General features: G+C 39.8%; 1 protein-coding gene across 2 annotated transcripts; it reads right to left on the minus strand.

Moving 5' to 3' along the window:
- Nucleotides 1-5,254: 5,254 nt before the first annotated feature.
- LOC121473687 (cytochrome c oxidase assembly protein COX18, mitochondrial) lies at nucleotides 5,255-18,321 on the minus strand. 2 transcript variants are annotated; one of them, XM_041726290.1, is made up of 6 exons: nucleotides 17,981-18,321; nucleotides 16,272-16,372; nucleotides 14,148-14,311; nucleotides 12,551-12,672; nucleotides 10,550-10,657; nucleotides 5,255-8,021 (listed from the first exon to the last, which is right to left on the minus strand). In XM_041726290.1, exons 1-6 carry the CDS (start codon nucleotides 18,302-18,304, stop codon nucleotides 7,848-7,850), a joined length of 993 nt encoding a protein of 330 aa, XP_041582224.1. In that variant the 5' UTR covers nucleotides 18,305-18,321; the 3' UTR covers nucleotides 5,255-7,847. The 2 variants fall into 2 exon arrangements, with proteins under 2 accessions (XP_041582224.1, XP_041582223.1); XM_041726289.1 differs by having other exon boundaries at nucleotides 12,551-12,675.
- Nucleotides 18,322-19,262: the final 941 nt, after the last annotated feature.

The following is a 19,262-nucleotide window of genomic DNA, read 5'->3' on the forward strand; positions in this document are numbered from 1 at the left end:
TTCTCCTTGGGTCCAAGCACTTTTCAATTCAGATCTGCGGAGATGACCACGCTTCTCTATATTCCAAGCCCCAGTGGTACATAATCCTGCACTCTGTAGATGGAGTCGCTCCATCTCTATCTGCTCCCTTTTTCTTCCTATCTGTAGCCCCCTGTCTGCTTACAATGGTGGTGATAGGAAACGCAGAACAGCTTATTTACTCTATATGGAGTAATCTCTCCAATTTTTCTGTTGGATGTTCATGTCAGTGCCGCAGGCAGGGTGTGTAGACACAAACAATTCATAATTCTGTGCTCTGAGCTCAACGAAATCCCAGCCTCTCCCCTTTAGGTGATTCATCACATCTTGTATGAAGACCTACTACAGGCAGGGTTCTGTGATCCTTGGAAGCAAAAGAACTACTTATATAGATTAAGCCTCAGGACTATCCCTGAGATTCTTATCCTCTCTTCATTTATACATAGGCATGTCTCCTAAACACATCTCAACCAATCCAAATGCCTTCATACAACTAGTCTTACCAGTGAGAATCCATTTTAAATAATTCATTTTCTGAGCAAAAAGCCAATTTCATCAATTAAAATCCTGTGATAGGCTGATAAAATATTTGGTCTTCATCCATGGTTCCTGGCACACAGCTTCTAAAAATCTTGTAATTTCTTTTTTTTTTTTTTTAAAGATTTTATGTATTTATTCATGAAAGATACAGAGAGAGGCAGAGACACAGGCAGAGGGAGAAGCAGACTCCATATAGGAAGCCAGACATGGGACTCGATCCTGGGACTCCAGGATCACACCCTGGGCCGAAGGTAGGTGCCAAACCGCTGAGCCACCCAGGGATCCCCTAAAATTCTTGTAATTTCTTAAGTGAAAGATAGTGATAGAAGCATCTTTTGTTATATTTGTGTGGAGTTTGTGCTCCTAAAACAGCTCTTAAAGGAGTTTTCTGAGTTTTGTTATTCATAATAAAAAGGCCCTTTCAATCACACCTAAATGTATATTAAAAAGGCAATTTTTTTTTTTTTAAAGGCAATTTTTGAAAGCTTGTCCTTGTTAACCACAGAATAGGGGTTGGTTGTCCTGGGAACCAGCAAGATGACCAGAAACTTGGAACTTTCTGCCCCTATCCCTTGACCTCTCAGGAGGCGGCTGGAAATTGAATTCAGTTATCAATGAATGGCTAATGATTTAATCAACTGTGCCTAATGACGCCTCCACACAGAGCATGGAAGCCCTGGGCACCCTGCCCTGTGCATACATCGCCCTATCCACTTTTTCCCGAGTTGTATCCTTTATTATAAATGGATAACACTAAGTGCATTCCTGAGTTTTGTGAGCCATTTTAGCATATTATCAAACCCAAGGAGGAGGTTATAGGAACCCTCAATCTGCAAACAAGTCAGACAAAGGTTGTGGGTAACCTGAAGATCTACTACTTGAGGTTGGTGTCTGAGGATGGGCAGCAGTCCTTTGGGACTGAGCCCCGAACCTATGGGATATGATACCAATATATGTATGTTCTCTGTGAGACTACCATACCTTTTGTGCACTTTGAGTCTGGGGGCCATTTTAAACAGAAATCAATTAAAAAAGATAAAAATGAGAAGAATATGGTACTAAATAGACCATAAGACACTTATTTACAGTATAAGGGGTAAACAAAAAGGCAGTGTCACCTCATTTGATCTTAGCTGAGTGTGAGCACTGGATGATTTAGGTTTTATTGTTTTAAAGTAAATTCCATGCCCAGATCAAGCATGGAATTGACCTCAAGATCAAGAGTCTTATGCTATACAGCCTGAGCCAGCCAAGGTGCCCCACCATTCGTATTTTACAAATACATTTTAGTGAGTAGATGAATTCACAAATACGAATCTGTGAATGCTGTGAATCAGCTGTATTTCAAAGTAAAATAACACATTATCAGGTAGGTAAGAAAGAAGATATTTCATTTCAAAATCTAAACTTGGGGAACGGCTGGGTGGCTCAGAAGTTGAGGGCATCATCCTGGAGAGCCAGGATCAAGTCCCACAATCAGGCTCCTCAGCCTGCTTCTCCCTCTGCCTCTGCCTCTGTCTCTGTGTGTCTCTCATGAATAAATAAAATCTCTAAAAAACCAAACAAAAAAACACAAAATATATACTTAGTTGCAGCTGTAATTTTAAATGGCAACTGTAGTTTTTATTTGGATCCCCAAATAGAACAAAACTCAAGTGCAATGGAAGCTTCTATAAGACTTTATGAGAATTTATTACCTGTTGCAACACATAGGATAAATTTTAAATAGCATGGAATATGAACCTGTTAATTCTCTCATAGGTATAGAATTTATATTTTTAACTCCTTGCCCTCAGAAGCATCCGCCACTCACAGAAGATCCAGGAAGCTTGAAGTTATAATTAGAAGAAATTCCTCAAATGATTTGTACTATGGTAAACATGCAGAAATGCAGCTGCAATGAAAGGAATATGGTTAGGTATATATATTTCATAATCCCTTTTAAGTTTCCCTAGGGAGCTCCATTTCAGCCAGAAGACAAAAATCAAAGCTAAATTAAATACAGTGCTTCCTTCCCAGCCAAGGCAAAACAAATATAAATTGCCTTATCGGGGACACAGGGAAAGAAGCACACCTGTGATATTTTCTCAAAACGGGAAAGAGAAATTGGGCACTTTCCTTGGAAGCCTCTTTTCATGAAATTCTTGGCCCTCTGGAGTTAGCAGAGACTTTCAAGAATAGAAATTTCTTTTTGTTGCCTTAGAATAACTCAGTGAATGTTTTCTTGGAGCACTTTTAGTTTTATTTCAGATCTTTACATAATGCTTTTGTTCCCAAACACCCTGAAGCCCTCATCTTATTAAATAAAATCAGCAGTACAGGACGAGGCAATTAAAGGTAAGACCACTTTGTAAAACTTGCCAGAATACAGGGCAGTCCAGAAGGCAATCAGTGGTCGAACACAAGGGGCCAGGGTTCTCTCTACATCTATTCCTTAGGGACAGTTGTGTCACTCTCTCTTATGTTCAAGTTACAGCAAAGCAAAAAGTTACTGTTCTAAGCATTAGACAAGGCCTCTGTATGAACACTTTATTTATTTATTAAAGATTTGGCTCAGGTTGTGATCCTGGAGTCTTGGGATCAAGTCCTGCATTGGGCTTCCTGTATGGAGTCTGCTTTTCCCTCTGCCTGTGTCTCTGACTCTCTCTCTGTGTCTCTCATGAATAAAATCTTACAAGAAAAAAAAAAATGTATAGAATGGTTGAATCACTATACTGTATGCCTGAAACCAATATAATGCTGTACATTAATTATACTGGAATTAAAACTTAAAAAAAAAATGTGGATACAGAAATATCTTCAACAATAAAAGAATTATACAAACATAAAATAATTTGATTATGAAAACAGAAAACAGGATGGAAAAATAAAAATAAAAAAGGACTCCCCCAGTTAGCATTAGTTTGATTCCAGTATCAGTTTTTCACTTTTTGATCTTTGTATTTCATATGATTAGAAACACATGTAAAAATAGTCTTTATGTTTTGCCTGAAGTGTTCATGGATGAAAATTCATATAAATGAGTACATTAAAAATATATATGAACATAAGCTCCTATTTTACTTGTTTAAATACAGAAGTCCGAAATTTCAGAAATATCTATGGGTTTTAATACTACACAAATTCAAATGTCCCAAAGTTAAATACTGATTTCACAAAATACAGTATAATTAGAAAATATCAGTTATAACAACTTTATATTCCTAAGTTTCAAATGGAAAATTTTCTATGGATTCCTATAATTTCCAGATAATCAATGTCCTGGTAGAATCAGCTCATAAAAAGAGGTGAGCATCGATAATGATGGCCTATTGTAACTACAGTCTCATGTTTTGCATCATATTTGCATACTGAGCTTTAATACAGAAACCTAAATTCTTATGGATTCATAGATTCTTAATGGATTCATAGATCATACCTGAAATCCTAATTTTGCATTCTGTGATAACTTCACTTATCACCCTGGGGGGAAAACAAACCACATTCTTTGTTTCTAGGATCTGAGTTTCTACTGTTTTGGGGCTTAACCTGGTATTAAAGTCATTTAAAAGGCCATTTTCAAAAAAAAAAATAAGAAGTGATTCCTGGGATCCTAGGAGAAATCTATGAAGACACATGGATGAATTAAGCATAGGAGTAAAAAGAGAGAAAATATTGAGGTGTATTTGGGCCCTCATTTTTTCCACTTTTCCCCAGAAACAATTTGCCCCCTATTGTCTAGAACTGACTGTACCTCTTCTGAGATGTAAGGGTTTGGTCTTTAGCTCTTGAGTGCTTTTAAAGGAACCTAGAAAGGCTTGCTCTCTAAGAGGTTTTGAAACCTCTCCTGGGTTATCTGTGAAGGTGGCAATCACGGATTTTACTTTTAAATGTCATCTTTTTGGGACGCCTCAGTGGTTCAGTGGTTGAGTGTCCGCCTTTAGCCCAGGGTGTGATTCTGGGATCCAGGATTGAGTTCCACATTGGGCTCCCTGCAGGGGGCCTGCTTCTCCCTCAGCCTATGTCTTTGCCTGTCTCTCTCATGAATAAATAAAAATCTTAAAATAAATGTCATCTTTCCACCTATGACATCTGGCCAAGATAGGGCTGTGCAGGTTTACTCTCACGATGCTTCCAGAAACTAATTTTGGGTTATTCAGGTATGCCAGGTCTATCTCCTAACATATGTCTGAGCTCTCCTATCTTAATGGTGTAACAGAAATTGATCCAGAAATGAGTCACCTTTCCTCACTCTTGGGCTGAGACACCCATAAAAAAAGTGATTTTGGCCTAAGACACAAAAATAAGGCCCATGTGCAAAAAGATGCCCCCCCTTTCAGAGAGAAGGAAGGGGGTTACAGACATGTAGACTATGGTCTCCATCTGAAAAGACAAAAAAAGATTTCCTGAACGCTGTAGGGTCCAGGACAGGGCTCTGCCAGTCCCTCAGCAGGAGAGAAGCATTCAACAGGAAGTTGTCAAGGGATTTTTACAGTGTGTGTGTCCTCTTGTTCCCCATTCAGTATCCACCTTCCCTGACCTCATGCTCTAGCAGTGTTCCAGACCATGACAGACTCTGCCGGGGAAATAAGATTAAAGACCACAGACTTGGGATTTTCTAAAACATGACTTGCCATTTACTAAAAATATGCCTGGAGAAAGGAATGAGACAAACATTTACCAGCCTGAAGTCAGGCGAATGATTCACTTCAGTTCATCATGTATCAGTTTTCTTTATTCATGAGAATTTTCCAAGATCCCATCCACCTCCAAACCTACCAGAAATTATTTTGAGGTCTGAGAGGAAGGATCTTGCATTCTCAAATTTATACAATTTTTTAAAAGATTTTATTTATTTATTCATGAGAGACAAAGAGAGAGAGAAAGAGGCAAAGACAGAGGCAGAGGGAGAAGCAGGCTCCATAAAGGGATCCTGATGTGGGACTGGATCCTGGGACTCCAGCATCACACTCTGAGCCAAAGGTAGACATTCAACCACTGAACCACCCAGGCATCCCAAATTTATACAAATTTTCAAAGCAGTTCAAAAATGTTTGAGAACAGGAGTGCAATAGGATACAAGGTAAGCTATTCATCTGAAAAAAACAAAACAAAACAAAAAGATGTTAAGTGTACATTTAGAAATCAAAGGGAATCAAAGTTAACAAGATAAAGTATGGAAAAGGGAGTCACAGCATTCCTTTATTTCTTTCAGGAAGTGACAAACTTCTTCGAATAAGATGGGGGAAGAGTGCTGATTTCCCTCAACCAATTGTGAGAAAAATATATGAATCAGTACCCAAAGACAACCATGGCCAGACTCGACTTGTACCAGAGACAGACAAATTTTTCCCAAATTCCCTTTCCTCTTTTTGCTATAAAACAACCAGCATACACATTTCTGCCTCTGCTTCCTTGATTGTACATGTTCCAAAAGGTCAATTCTTGGTATCCGAGGTAGTTATATTCTAAAAGTTACCACGAACACTTAGTAACCACTAAACCATTGCCCTTAGAGAACATACAGGGTTATGTTCCTGTGCACCTTGTCACATTTTTGCCAACTCATCATTATAATATGTTGTTGATTTCTTAATGGCAAACTCATGGCTAACACAGCATCATAACTCATGCCTGAATGAAGTTTATTTAATGTAGATGTTACTTTCTCCTTAGGGAACATCACAGCATTCTTGTGCCTGGAAAAAATAGATAGCACCTTAGCAATGACAACAGTAGGAGACCATTTTAAATAGTGACATCACCAACAAAAAGCACAAAAATGAAAAAAAAAATATGGCACTACACCACATAAAGGGGACTTGGTTACACAGTATGAGAGATGACAAGAAGCCACAGTGTTGCCTTGTTTGGCCTAGCCGGGAACACACCCTGAATGACTCAAATTTTTGCCAATGTTTGTCCAAAAATAACATCAAAAGCACTGTACTGATTTGGGGGTTACAAATAAATTTTAGTGAGTAGGCAAACCGGCAAATACGAAGTCTGTGCATGAGGACTGATTGCACATAGGTTTCAATTCTTTCACTGACATTGGACAACTACCTCAGTAGAGCAGTCATGAACCAGAACTGGGAAGTCAAGAAGAGAACCAGGTCCCAACTGCTACCTCTAAATTCCTGGTAAGGTGACAGCCCCAAAAGCTGACATTCCTGACGTTAACAGACATTCCTCAAGAAATGACTAATTAATTCCATGTTAATTTTCATTTAATTGTAAAACATGAGATGGGATGATAGGGCATCTCAAAAGCAGGTTCATATTTCAACTCAATGAAAATTTGTAATTTACAATCTCCTCAAATGACTGTCAAGTTTATTCATAGATAACCCAACTGTGATTAGTTTTATCATCTTTTCAAATCGAACAAGCAAAAAACTGGATCCACAATTTATATTATCTGTTAATTTTTTCTATATTAAGCACCTATGGTAGTTTAAACCCACTAGAATACTTAATCCTTCCAAATAGTTTATAAAATCACCTCCATAGTAGGTAGCTGCCCTTCTGATTTTCTTCCTTTAACTATACAAACTTAATGCTTAACATTTCCCACTTTGGGCTCTAGCTATACTCAGTGCTACCCTCTAGTCCAGTCTTCTTAAGTTATAGAAAAAGGAATGCACCCTTCTTGTAGTCTTTCAGAGCAGGGTTGAAAGGCAACATCACCTATGATATTAGGTACTTTCTTATAAGGACTAATCTACTGCATACATTTCGTTCATTTTTTAAAAGTCACACATTAACTCATCATCATTGTGTGTCCAATTAGAATAAGATTTCTCAACCAGGAACGACCAGAAAGCCTCAGGACGGGGAAGGAAAAGGTCATCAACGAAGGCCCCCATGTTGTGAGTCCCAAGATTTTCCTGAAAAGAAAGCTGTAGCCTTAGGAAATAAATGGGTCTATGATCCTCCACATCTCCAAAATTTTAAGAACCACCTCAACGGATTCTCTTACTTTATAAAACTTTAATGTAGGAGATTGGTCAGTATAATCTGACATCATTCAGTATTTGATCTTGTTTTCCAAAGTTGTGGCACCTCTAGTAAGTTATAATTTTATAAGCAGAACCAGACACTTTCAATCTACTTTTCTATTTTTGAATACAATTAAACATAAAATTCTAGCACTTAAAAAATTTTAAGTATTGTCAAATATATTTGGATTGTATCTTCTACAATTCATGATTTTAAATAAAAACAAGTTAAATCACATCTGAATTTCTAAACATAAATATATTGTGATAGTAACACTTGCAGTTGTTTCAAAATTACTGGAAAGCATGTCATTTTCTTGAAATGAACTTGGTATAAAAGGCAGCAAAGAGGTCCTTATAAGGAGAGTCTGAATCTGACTTGGTCAACGGTATTCGGCAAAGCTGGCGAAATCTAGGAGAGCGCAGCAGCAAGTTCTGTGAAAGCCCCATGAGGCTGGAGCATAACCAGTAGAGTACAATCGACTAGAAAGAGAAGAAAGGACATGAATTTTGGTATTTCTTCACTGTCCAAGGACACTGATGTCTAGAGACTAGCAGGCAATAAAAGAGAAAATGACAACGTGGGCAAAAGCAGCAGTGGACCAGCACTTCATGAGATATGTGGCAGCTATTCAATACCTGTGACAGTTTTAATAGGCAAGAAAGAGGGCTGAAAGGACCAAAAAGTGACAAGAAAGCAAAGGAGAGATAGTCATGATAGACTGCGGGCAACAGAGAGCAGTGTCCAGGCAGAGGTCAAGAGAGATCTCCCTGTCCCTCTGTGGCAATTCAGCATCCTTCCCCGACCAAGAGTCTTGACAAGCTGTTACACTGGAGGTAGGGTCCTGGGGGCACAGCCATTCAGGCTTCCTAGACTGCATTTTCCTCCACACAACGATCCATCACCTCAAATTTTCTCAGTAACTGGTTTCTAAGTATGGGCAACAAGGCATCATCTTTGCCTTTTTCAGAGACAGTCTCAGCATCATCTTCAACTTTCTTCTGTACTTCCATTCAGAGTGATTTATTTAGGTCGTTGACTAGGTTCTGTAACCTCTCAAAGTATTCCCACACATATATCTATTCAAACTATTCTTTGGCATCAGAATGTGACCAGGCCACAGAGGTTTGATCCTGTGGTGGCTGAGTCTAGGTCTTGGAGGTGAACTACCTGAATGGGAATTCCATTTATTTGATTCCAGCGAAGTTATTTTCCTTCTGTTTCAGTCTCCTCATTTATAAAATGGGGACTGAACCATACCAGCCTTAGAAGGCTGATGTGAGAAAAAGTGAGATAGTTCACAAACACTAATCAGCACAGTATGTGGCCCATATTAAGCATTTGCATTTGTGCCAAAGCAAACTTTTAGGGGGAAGAAAATACATCCTCAAAGCAAATTAGCATAGTAGTTTTGAGTAGGAGCCAAACTGCTGGATGTGCCTTAAATACTTAAGTGATATTAATTATCAATTAATAGATGAGTGACCTTGGATGAGCTACTTATACTCATCCTCTCTGTGTCTCAGCTTTTTCATCACTCAAGTGGAGATGGTAAATAGCACCTATCTCAGTGGACACTGGATGAATTATATGAGCTAATATATATAAACCCTTTAAAATTGTGCCTGACACAAAGTCAATATTGAATGAGTATTAGCCATCATATCATCATCATCTGACTTATCCAGTATGCAAAGAGTACTCTGAAACCAACTACGGTGACCACAACTGCCTTCTAAGAATAATTCTTCTTCCTTAGTAATGAAATTCTCATTTTAAACTGGGTATATGGCCACCAAAAAAAAAAAAAAAAAAAAGAAAAGACTAATTTCCAGTTCCTTTTGGAACCAGATGTGGCCATGTAACTCAGATGCAAGCACGAGTGTTTGGTGTGACATCCAAAGTTCCCTAAAGGAGCTAAATGTACTTGAAGCACCCTTTTACCATTCCTGCAAGATAAGCTCCAGCAGCCATCATGACCATATTGTGGCCTTAAGGATAGGAATCTCAGGCTGTGGATGATGGAGCATAATGAGAGAAGCAGGCTGGGTTTCTCATGTATCTTCATGAAGCTGCCACATAAGCTCCACACGAAATTGCCTAACTCTAAATTTCCTACATTTGAGAGAATAAACTTTTGGGTATTTAAGACACTGCTTTTGAGAGCTCTGTTACTTACTTTAAACCCAATCATTCACTGAAAATTCACTGCTCTTTTATTTGATCAGGGAGTTTCCTCAGTTATAATTAGTATAATTTCTCACCAGAAATGCACTCAACCTGTAAATGTAAAATGTACAAATACATTTTTGATGCTGAAAATGTACTATTTCAGATTTTTAAGACAATGAAGTACTTTGGGAATATGCTGATATAACCCTAACTGTCCCCAACAGATGAATTCTACTTCATGGTCTATGTGTTGGCCTTGAAGCAGAGACAGAGATAATACCTAAGACAGCTTTTGCCCTCTGCACTACATATCACTGGGAAATAAGCAAAAGGCTAAAAATACGAAATAACCGCAAACATAACTATTTTTTCCTATTTCTATCAAAGTGTAATAACATATAAATGGGGGCAGGTGTACTTACTTCACTGAATTGTTACAAGGTTAAATATTACATATGAACCCATATAGACATGGCACAAAATTTTGTTTCTTTTTTAAGAGCTAAACTCCTTGAGTTTGAGCTCTATGCAGACAGAAGGAATTCAGTATTTCAACTAGTCAAATAGAACAAATGCTATGTTTATAGCACTGTGCCAGATGTAAAGAAAAGAAAGAAAAAGGAGCTTGAGAGTTAACTCACATTCACACAAAAGATTAACCAATTGCAAGAAATGTCAAGTGTCACTTGGTGATAGAGAAGCAGAAACTTGGAAACCAGTAAGGGACTTAGCAGTCAAAGCAGCTCAACAGAAGACGCAGAACCCTAGCCAGTCTAAGTGAAGCACAGGGAGGATTTAGATTTAGCACATGCTACACGCAGTGGGGGTGCTTACTCACTGAAGGTACTGTCGCAGCAACTGGAATCATCAACACTGATACTGCACGAACAAAGTATGTGATATATGTCTGAAAACGAGACATTCCAATTTTTTGCAGGGCAAAAATCTAAGAAGGTAGAATAATAAACACACAATGATTATTAAGCATACTAAATAAGACAAGCTTTAAACTACAACTTGAGTTTTGACTGGCCTCCTATATTTTAATAGAAGTAAAAGAATTAAAACACTTATAAATGTATATAGTTGACCATCGGTGTTTTTAAAAAACTTAATTATGCAGAATTATTAAATGGAGCTTTAATTAATAGCAATAAAGGATATTCAGCTATATTAAAGAGAACCACAGCATAATTTTTAAAAATCAATGTTTTCTTAAAGACTTAAGACTGAGGGCAGCCCTGGTGGTGCAGCGGTTTGGTGCTGCCTGCGGCCCGGGGTGTGATCCTGGAGACCAGGGATCGAGTCCCACGTCAGGCTCCCTGCATGGAGCCTGCTTCTCCCTCTGCCTGTGTCTCTGCCTCTCTCTCTCTCTCTCTCTCTCTCTCTGGGTCTTTATGAACAAATAAATAAAATATTTAAAAAAAAAAGACTTAAGACTAAAAAGTGCTTTTAAGATAGGTGCTATTTATGAATCACTATCCTTGTTTTGGCATTTAACCAGTGCCTGGCTTAAAGAAGGAACATAAAAGATATCTCAAAGGTTTGTGATCTGGCTATATGGAGTAAGTGAAAGATTCTGGCTAGGAAAAGCTGTGAAAAGCAGTAATACCTTACGAATAACTTATTTAAGAGGCAGAATAGTGCAATGATTGTGAGCACAGATTTTACAACCAAACTACCTAGATTCACACAGCAGCCCTGCACTTAGTGGTGATGTGACTTTTGTAAGTTACTTAACGTTTCTGTGCCTCACTTTCTCTACCTTTAAATGGGGGATAATATTAGTACCTACACCACAGGATTATTCTAAGAATTAAATGAGTTAATTCATGCAAATTGATTATAATAATGCCTGTCACAGGGTGTATATTATGTAAGAGTAAGTTTTTATTAAACTTACATATACTGGGTCATTAGTTGGTAAAAGGAAAGATTAGAGGATTGATATTAATTCACTGTGACCTTGTGTTTATCACTTCCTTCATTCTAACAAATGTTCACTAGGTACCAACCATATTCAATTGTGCTAGGTGATCTCAGGGAAACAAACTTAGAGTACACATGGAGTCTTTCTCAATAAACCTTAACCCAAGACATTAGAGTATCATCTTCACTCTTCTCATCTGAAAAAATAAGGGGTGCATTCAATTTTCCAAACAGAGACCAGTGATGGGTCTGTGAGATGAGATTCTAAGGATTATTTCTAAGGTTTCCTCCATTTCAAAGAATCTAAGTTCTACTCAACTGAGAACAGCTCCTTTTACAATTAAAGGTTTTTCTTCCTCTAAACTGTTAAGTAACACAGAATGAGATAATGGTAAGAAACAGCTGACAGGTCATATTTTATACGTATGTGTTTTTCCACTCCATCATATAAGAAGTTATAACTTTTCTAGGATCATACAATTAAAAAAAAAAAAAAGGCAATCAGATACTGTGTTTCCTGCTTGCAAATTTACATTTTAAACATACACACAAAATACCAATCTACTGTGAGACTAAACCAGATTAACCATCTTAATTACTCTCTACCAAAACAAATCACAAAATTGTGTGTATTAGATTCACAACTGTAAAGCTGAAAGAGACTTTGGAAGTGTTCTAATTCAGCTCTTCCATTTTAATTATGAACATTCTAGCCCCTAGAGAGGTTAAAGAATTGGCCTAAGACAGGCGGAGTTTGCCAACAGCTGATCTATGACCAGAAAAACAAGGAATCTCAATTCTAGTTCAGAGCTATCACTACCAACTCAAACACATTTATACTTGATGTTGGAATAGCAACAAAAAACCCAAACATTAAATGGCAAACAAATCTCATTTAAAAACCACTGACCTCCACTATTAATAAATTGATGACACCAACAGAAATAGGCAGAATCCAGGTAGAATCCAGTGCAGTGAGGTCAGGAAACCACAGGATTCCACCAGTTGCTAACTGTTCCTGAACAGAAAAACCTGCTAAGACAATTTTATAAATAAAACATAGCAGAGGAAAATGCGTAAGACATGAGTAGTCTGATTCAAATAATGTGTCCTTCACACTAAAGACTTGCGTTGGTTTCATTCATTTTCATTCCACAACATAAATTAGTCCTTCGCGTACTGAGAAAGAAGCAAGAAGCTCTCGGTAGCAAACAGATGTAAGAGCATAAAGATGTGTAGCAGTTCTCTTCAAATTTATATTTATATAACTATTTGTCCATAGGCTTTCTTTCAAGTCTGTTCAGATATTTTCTGGTTAGAAACGCCTTTAAGTAAAAGTAGAAAACAAATGCTTTAGTTTATAGTTTCTTAATGACTGTTTACATTTGTAACTGTAACTGTGAAAGCTTTTCTGGTCCCTTAATTTTATAAATGGAAAAAATTCTTGGCCAGGAAACTGAATTATGGAATTGTAACACTAATTTTCTGACATCCATGAAGGAGTGTAGTTGACCTTTAAACAGCCTGGGAGTTAGGAGTGCCAACCCTCCGAGCAGCTGAAGATCTGTGTATCAAGTGCCTGAGTTGGCTCAATTGATAGAGCAGATAACTCTTGATCTCAGGGTTGTGAATTTAAGTCCCATATTTGGTGTAGAGATTACTTAAAAATAAAATCTTAAAAAAAAAAAATCTGTGTATAACTTTTGACTCTCCAAGAACTACAGAAAGCCAACTGTTGTCTGGAAGCCTTACCAATAACATTTGTATGCTTATATACCATACACTGTATTCTTACAAAAAAGCTAAAGAAGAGAAAATGCTACTAAGAAAATCATAAGGGGCACCTGGGTGGTTCCGCAGGTTAAGCACTCAACTCCTGATTTGGGGTCAGGTCGCCATCTCAGGGTTATGAGATGGAGCCCTGTGTGGGGCTCCGTGCCCAGTGGGAAGTCTGCTTAAGATTCTCCCTCTCCACTCCTAACTCTGGGAAATAAACAAGGGGTAGTGGAAGGGGAGATGGGTGAGGGGATGGGGTGACTGGGTGATGGGCACTGAGGGGGGGCACTTGACAGGATGAGCATTGGGTGTTATACTATATGTTGGCAAATTAAACTCCAATAAAAAAATATACACACACACAAAAAGATTCTCCCTCTCCTGCAAACCCATCCCTTCTAAAATTAAAAAAAAAATCTAACGAAGAGAAAATACATTTATAGTACTGTAAAAATATACCTGTAAGTGGACCTACCCAGTTTGAACCTGTATTAATTAACCTTCCTAGATTAATTTGTTTACTCAACATGGCTATTTTGCTTACACTTAGTATTTTAAAATCTATACCCTTGTAAGAAAGATGGTAAAAAATATTCTAATCATGAAAAGTATAGAGACTTTTTTTTTTTGCTTGTTTTTTTTTTTTTGTTTTGTTTTGTTTAGACTCCTTTAGACTACAAAGACAATGTTAGTGAACTTATTTGGGGGAAACAGACTTCTGTAATAACTACCTTCTGAATGTGCTGCCCCTGTGCTAAAATTCCGGAGAGCAACAGACATGAAGATCCACATTGGAAACTGAATCCAGACCAATACAGTGGCTTTGAAAGGGTGGCAGTTATCCCGAACATACAGCTCTGAAACAAGCCTCCGCATATTCTTTAGATAAGTGAGCCTAGTTTGAGGGAAGAAGGGAAAAAGGGAAAGGAGAAAATATCACCTGATTATTAACAGTGCTTCATACCCACAGCTCAGACACATCCATCTTGTGGTTATTCACTAAATTATACTAAGAGGTTGCCTAATAAAAGGCAAAAAAGTCTTTTACTGAAGATTCTCTAGCAATGTACTCAAATTATGTAACAATTTGATAAATCTGCCATTATCAAACTACAAGCTTTGTCTCTGGTGCTCTCTGGCCAATTAGATTTTAACAAGGGAAATTTTACTACTGGCACGGTATGACCACAGTTTGTATCAGAATTCTAAAAGTGAAAGCATACTTAACTTAAATCCTTCCATTCTAGCCAAGCTCAATTACTTGATCCCTGAATATACCTTTTGCAGCAATGTGGTTTGGTAATATCTATGCTCCTGACCTATCAAAATAGTTTTTATTCTTCAGCTGACTCTCTTTTATGAAGATTTTCTTAATCTGTTTCTCTGTTGACCCTATTAGTTATTTCTGTTCTTAAGTCCCACTTTCTAGTCTCCTTGAAGGTCAAGTGTTGGGTCTTATCCATCTCTAAATGTCTTGTAGCATGTTTTGTACAATGTAGACACTCAAGAACTTTGAAGTTAATAGAATTATAGTGTATTATTGCACTAAGTGCATAGACATTCCAGGCTTATAGTTTAGACTCTGCATACTTTTCCAACTTTATTTCTTACTACTCTTCTACAGATACCTGTATATTCTGGTGCCTACAGTTGCATAGGCTATCCAGTTAATCAGACTTCTCTATCAGCATGCATGTGGAAGTCATTAAGTCATCTGTGTAGACAGCCCAGTTACCTGGCTATCCACCTGACAAACTCACTTATATCCTTCAAGACTCAGTTCCACTGAAAAATGCAAGAAATTCTCAGATGTATTTGCCTTGAAAGTCATGTATCTGTGCAAGGATGTGTCTAGACGATCATTCTGCCAATGCTCCATGAGCAAGGTACCAGTCTTGTCTAGGCTTCATTTATAAATCAGATGAACAGCTTACTAATTTGTTCTTTTCGTCTGGAGTCATCATTCTTAGATTCACCTGGTCATTAAAACTTCATAACTGTTAAATCTGTCAACTTATCTTGTCAGGTAAAGATACTTTCTTTTAAATGTCAGATCTTTTCAACACTAAATAAAGAGAAAAACAATTTCATATTGAAGCTATTTGCCAAATTTATACGTGTAGAGACAAGTAAAAACATACAAATAACCATATGTATACATTATATATACACGATATAAAGCCCTTATTTTTCTCGTTGCAGTGAACTGGTCAATACTTAGTCACAGTCTAGTAAGGATTAGAATCTAAGTACCTTAGGCTGATTGAAGGAGGACGTAGAAGTTCCTAGGGGATAACCCCAGGCACGGGACTGCAAAATTCATGGTCAAGCAATAAGGGCTTTCTTGGAGCCCAGGCAGACAACTACACAGGTTAACTACAGCGGATAGACAGCACTTTGGCTATCTAATTTCTTCTACCAGAGCATTCTCTACCTCCCCCTTCTTGTGGGCTGCTGTATCTCTCTTTCCAAAATGGTCAAGTGTGTAAATAATCTGTATTATTTGCTGATTAAAATCCTAACAGAGTGGCACAGTATCTTCATTCATGAAGCCTTCTCTGACTCCACGATGACTGAGCTCCTTGTGTATAACCTTGTTTACAACAGTTGATTCAGTCATATTTGTTTACAGGTCTTTTTCAGGAGGCTGGAGTCCCTCAAGAAGGAACTTGCTCTTTGTTTCTCCATTTCTTGCTTTCAGTTCACTGTATAGAACTACCACACCACACAAACTTATTAAAGAGTGAAAGAACTACTTTGCTGCTAAAGCTATAAACACCCAAACCTATAATTAATATAACTACTTATACAGTATATATCTACGTATATGGTCTATATTCCTAGAATTAGCTTACCTGGCAACCCTTTTGGACCACCTCAACTGATTTGCACGAACCGCAACTTCCTGGTTAAGATGCCTTGCAATGTTTTTTATTTCTGGCTGTAAATTTTCCACCTAGCTAAAGAAAAAGCAAAATTTGTTAGAAGTACATAAAGGATCTTTATTCACAACCACTCATAATTTTACTCTCTATTCCTCTTACTGAAAAAAATGTGGTTTACTGATCATCTGAAAAAAAAATTTAAGTCTAAGCATAAGGTGTTCATTTGCTTACGGTATCTTTAGTTACAACGAAATTCAAATTCGTTGTATATAAGCCTACACGCTTAGCTATGCGATCTTCAGCAAGTTATTTAAGCTCTAATACCCCGTTCCCTCATATATAAAATGTCTAACAGCACCTACTTCACAGAATTATTATAAGGATTAAACAAGAACTGAACCCTATACTTTAATGTTTCATCGCTGGACTTCTGAGTAACATAAACTGAAAAAAACATTAAGTCTACATTAAGACAACCACAGAGTCTCAAAAAGTCTGCATTTATTTCCGCTGTGTTAATTCTTTCTGTAAAGTGCCTGGCTGCCTTGATGGTGCTGGTGATTTCCTTTGTTTCTGGGTCCCCCATCCCTAAAAATAGTCTGAAAACACGAAAACCATTATTTTTTGAAGCCTCTCATTTGAATAATATTTTGCTTTCAAAGCACTTTAACTCCTGTTATCTGACTTGATCTCATAACATCCTGAAGGAGGCCAGGAAAGTATTACTCTCCTGATTCCACAGAAGAGAAAGCAGCACTGAAGGCCAAGTGGCCGGGGCCAACCAGAGTCGTAGGTGACACAGCCTGAAAAAGGAATCAAGTTTGCCAAGGGCTATAGCTTAGCAGGCTTTTTTCTAGTAAGAAAGATGAACTGGGATACTTGGGGACAAAAGATGCTGCAGACATACGGGCTGCCACAACCTTCAAGACGGCAATTCTACAAGTTCCTCCATGCACACAATGACTTTAACCGATTCCTGCGTTTCTCTCATTCCCTAACAGCAAGCTCAGTAACCGCTCGGGCTTTGAGCACAGACCTAGGAGGGTAAAGGAAACGACAGGCACGTGTGTCACCAAACATCTCTCAATTCGCGTATCCAATGCTGGATAGATTTCGGATTAAGAAGGTGGTCATGGGATCCCTGGTTCGGCGCCTGCCTTTGGCCCAGGGCGCAGTCCTGGAGACCCGGGATCGAATCCCACGTCAGGCTCACCATGCGTGGAGCCTGCTTCTCCCTCTGCCTGTGTCTCTGCCTCTCTCTCTCTCTCTCTCTGTGACTATCATAAATAAATAAAAATAATAAATAAAAATCAATAACAAATAAATACATAATAAATGAACGAATGAATAAAAATAAATAATAAAAGATAAAATAATAAAAAATAAATAGATAAATAAATGAATAATAATAATGAATGAATAATGAATAAATAAATAAAAAATAAAAATAATAAATGAATAAATAAATAAAAATATCAAATAATAAATAAAAAATAAATAGATAAATGAACGAATAAATAATAAATAAATAAACAAGCAAATAAATAAATAACTAAACAAATGAGGGCGGTCACGGGCTTCACCCCGAGCGCTCCAGGTGCACGGGGGCGGGGGGCGGGGGGCGGGGGGGCTAAGGCCGCGGAAGGCCCCTCCCCCTGCCGCGGGCGCGGGCGCCTCACCTTGGCCAGGATGTAGTGCTGGTGCGCGGCCAGGGGCAGCGTGACGGCGCCGCGGAGGGCCACGGTGGTGAGCCCGATGCAGGCCCACCAGGGCAGGCCCGCGGCGCTGTGCACGCCGAGCAGCACGTCCTCCGCGGCCCGCACCGGCGCCGACGCGGCCAGGGCCTCGTACCAGCTGCCGGGGCCGCCTGCGCCGCCTGCGGACGCGGACGCGGACGCTGACGCCACCGCCCGCGCCCACTGCGGACACTCACTGCCGCCCGCCGAGGTGGGCGCCGCGAGCCGCGGCAGCCGCAGCCGCCCAGCGCCCAGCCGGCACAGCATGTCCGCGCCGGGGCTCAGGCAAGCGTCGACGTCACAGGGCAGCGCCGGCGTCGCTTCGCTCGGCCGCGGACGCCACGCGCATGCGCGCCGTCCCTCCGCACGCCCGACCTTCGCCAGCCAGCCGGTGACGTCTGGCGTCGCACGGGCGATGACGCATCGGCAGAGAAGCCCCGCCTTTCCCACGCGGCACCGGGCAGGCAGGCCGACTGCGCAGACGCCAAGCCGCCCGCGGCCGGCGGGGAGCGCCGGGAGGCCGGGCCGGAGCTGCGGGGTCCGCGGCGGGGCTGTGCCTTTGCATCCTTTTTCACTTAAAACTAACCTAACCGTGTGCTTTGTGGTAGGTCAAACTGCGCGGGTGGTTTTTCCGGCCGGAGGGCAGCCCCCACCTGTGCGTGCGCCTGGTGACGTCTGCTGGAGACGGACGCCGGGCCGGAGACCCTGAGCGTTAAGGAACCTCCGTCGTGCACTGGGCGCGGTGCGGCGCGTGCTGTGAAGCTGTGACTGGCTCGTCTGTTAACACTTTCAGTCCCGACTGCAAACCGGGTGTCCGGCGGTTCATCTTACAACACAAAGAGCAGGACTTAAGGAGATGCTTTGGCAGGTGTGGTCGCTGGCGGCGAGGTGCGCCCCTCCCTAGAGCCTACCTGCGTCCTCCATAGGGCACCCATAACGTCTTGTCTTCGGATTAGAGAAATACGCCAGATCTGCTTGGGCTACTTCGGACCACGGAAGGGCCCCCCTGCACCTAGAGCCCACAGTGTGTGTGTGTGTGGAGCAAAACGTTGGTTGACACAAGCCCCCGCCAGTGTTGGGGGAACGTGGGCCTGCAAATAAGGTTCACTGTGCACCTACACGGATTTAGGAATGTGTCCAAACACACAGAGCCCAACTCAGGTATATGCAGCTGTTCCTTTTTAAAAGAAAAGGCGACACCGATCTATATCCTTGCGCATCTAAG

Source organism: Vulpes lagopus, chromosome 12 (genome assembly GCF_018345385.1).
Source record: "Vulpes lagopus strain Blue_001 chromosome 12, ASM1834538v1, whole genome shotgun sequence".
NCBI lineage: Eukaryota > Metazoa > Chordata > Mammalia > Carnivora > Canidae > Vulpes > Vulpes lagopus.

Bases quoted from the DNA above. Each gene is read 5' to 3' on its own strand.
- LOC121473687 (XM_041726289.1), bottom strand. From the start codon at position 18,304: ATGCTGTGCCGGCTGGGCGCTGGGCGGCTGCGGCTGCCGCGGCTCGCG. The intron at 16,373-17,980 runs GTGAGGCGCCCG...TTCTTTAGCTAG, and splicing joins AGCACTACATCCTGGCCAAG to GTGGAAAATTTACAGCCAGA. The intron at 8,022-10,549 runs GTGAGTAAGCAC...TTCTCTTTCTAG, and splicing joins TTGCTGCGACAGTACCTTCA to TCGATTGTACTCTACTGGTT.